At 51.5% G+C, this 2,076-nt stretch overlaps 1 protein-coding gene across 1 annotated transcript; it reads left to right on the top strand.

The window, feature by feature from the left end:
- Positions 1-267: 267 nt before the first annotated feature.
- On the top strand, positions 268-1,710 carry HOO65_010428 (uncharacterized protein; the record flags this gene model as incomplete). Its single annotated transcript, XM_070999711.1, has 1 exon — positions 268-1,710. The coding sequence occupies one exon, from the start codon at positions 268-270 to the stop codon at positions 1,708-1,710; it is 1,443 nt and encodes a 480-aa protein (XP_070862250.1).
- Between the last annotated feature and the right edge of the window lie 366 nt (positions 1,711-2,076).

The raw sequence follows: 2,076 nt of genomic DNA on the forward strand, positions 1-2,076 counted from the left end.
GACTACTACGACCTGCATATAATTGATGAATACTACGGGTGGGCTTTGAAATAGCAGTCACAAACCCCCCTGATTGAAGACTGACCTCGAAGATTCTCCAAAATCTTCGATTTAGTGTCCGAGTCATCCGACAATTAGTATCACGAACGGAAATAAAGCCTACGATTTCTACCCATAACCCCAACACATCAGAGCTGAATATCGACCGATACCAACTTAGTTCTCGCTATAGAAGCAATACGCTACCTACCGCTAGCCTAAGACGCAATGCCCCTATTCGAAGATCCTCGAATTCGCCAGTTCTGGAACCAAATATCACACAACGCCGAAGTCGTAACAGAAAACACGATCGCTAGTATCTGGACGCTTCAGCATGAATACATCAACCCATGCCTTGGCTCAGTATCCGAGCACGTGGACCAGTGCACCTCTATCTGTCTTGGTGACCGCGAAGAACGGGCGCGACGGCAACGAGAACGAGAACGAGCACGAGCGGAATACTCTTTTGATTTTTACGATGATTGGGCCCGGGATGAGGACGGCCTAGGGAGTAGTAGCGGGGGCGGCGTTGGAGCTAGTGTTACTGGGCTGCTAAGTAATTGGTCGAACGATGACTGGGATCGTTTGCTGGCCGGGTCCGGCTCGGGACACAAAAGCACCGACGGGATAACAGACCAGCCGCCGGCCAAAAGGCGCGGGATGAGCTATGGTACGAGGCGATGGGGGAATAAATGTGACACTACCGTCATCCCGAGCACGCAGAGTATTGGAATTTTGGGAAAGCTTCCCTGGAAGATAGGCGGTACTCTGAGATACAAGCCCAGTGCTGCAGATTTGCAGGACCGTCCCTCTCGCCACGACCAAGGGGAGCGGCAGGCTCTATTGGGTCACTCGGATAGTGAGGAGTACTTTCAGGGAATTGAACAACCCATCCGGACCCGTGCTAGAAGGAATACTACTGGGTCAGGGGCTACATCGGGCTCATATCGCTCACGCGGCGATCTGTTTCCTAGCGATGGCGAGGGTGACGAAGATGCAGTGCCCTTGGATGACGAGTTTACCGTCGATTTTGACCGGTCTGACGATAGAAGCAGTAACCGTACGCGCAGCAGCAAAGGGAAATACCCAACAGGGACTGGCGGAGGACGCATATCGCGAACTGTCTCACGCAGTACAGTGGCCTCTGAATACTCCGCTATTTCATCCCGCCAGCGACTGGACTTGGTACCAAAATCACCAACAGCGGAAAGTTATAGTGGAATGCAGTCGATTGAGGACCTGCGAATGGAGGAAGAAAACATTCAGCGCCATGAGGAACTTGAGATTGAAGCCAACCGCCGCGCGGCTATGAAGGTGGCTCTAGATCTTGGTCTGAACGGCCAGTCACAGAAGCTAGTTAATGACTATTCAACGGGTCCTACCGGCCAACGAAGGCCAAGGCCTGAAGTCTTAGAGGACGGGGTCTATATTGCACCAACCCCCGCCAAGAAGGCAGCTGTTACATTCATTCAGTATCAGCACCCCTCACACGTTGAAGCACAAGTTGAAAATGCTGAGGTTTTGTCGGATAAGGCCCAGGCAATGTATGGCCAACAGTTGCCGGGCTCAGTACCCGACGATGCCCCAGCCTACAGTCATGATTCACATGGCAATGCCCCCAAGGAAGCATGTGCGGACTTTGTGCCAGCAAGGCTCCCGCGGTTTACATAAGCAAATGAAAGCTTGCTTGTCCATGGAGCAAGATGGAATGGCTAGGGATGGTCCGATGACTTAAAGAGGAGAGTTGGACTTGGGGGGCACAGGGAGAATTATCGCATGATTGGCGGCGAAGGATCAAAAACAGGACTTCACCCTGCTTGTATCTAGACAGGAGCTGCTTTTATACAAAATATAGATGCGGAGTATGAGCATCAGAGCGAGCGTGACCGAGAACCTGTCTGTTTTCTTACTCTGCTCATTCACATGTGCATACATACATACGCAAGTACATGCCTGAGGGATCAAATCCGCATACTCCTTTTTCATGTGATGTAGAACTGTGTATCCAAGTTGCGGGCTCGGACCTCTTGTCTGGAA

The sequence above is a fragment of the Ceratocystis lukuohia genome (assembly GCF_044167205.1).
Source record: "Ceratocystis lukuohia strain C4212 chromosome Unknown Supercontig1_pilon, whole genome shotgun sequence".
Taxonomy (NCBI): Eukaryota; Fungi; Ascomycota; class Sordariomycetes; order Microascales; family Ceratocystidaceae; genus Ceratocystis; species Ceratocystis lukuohia.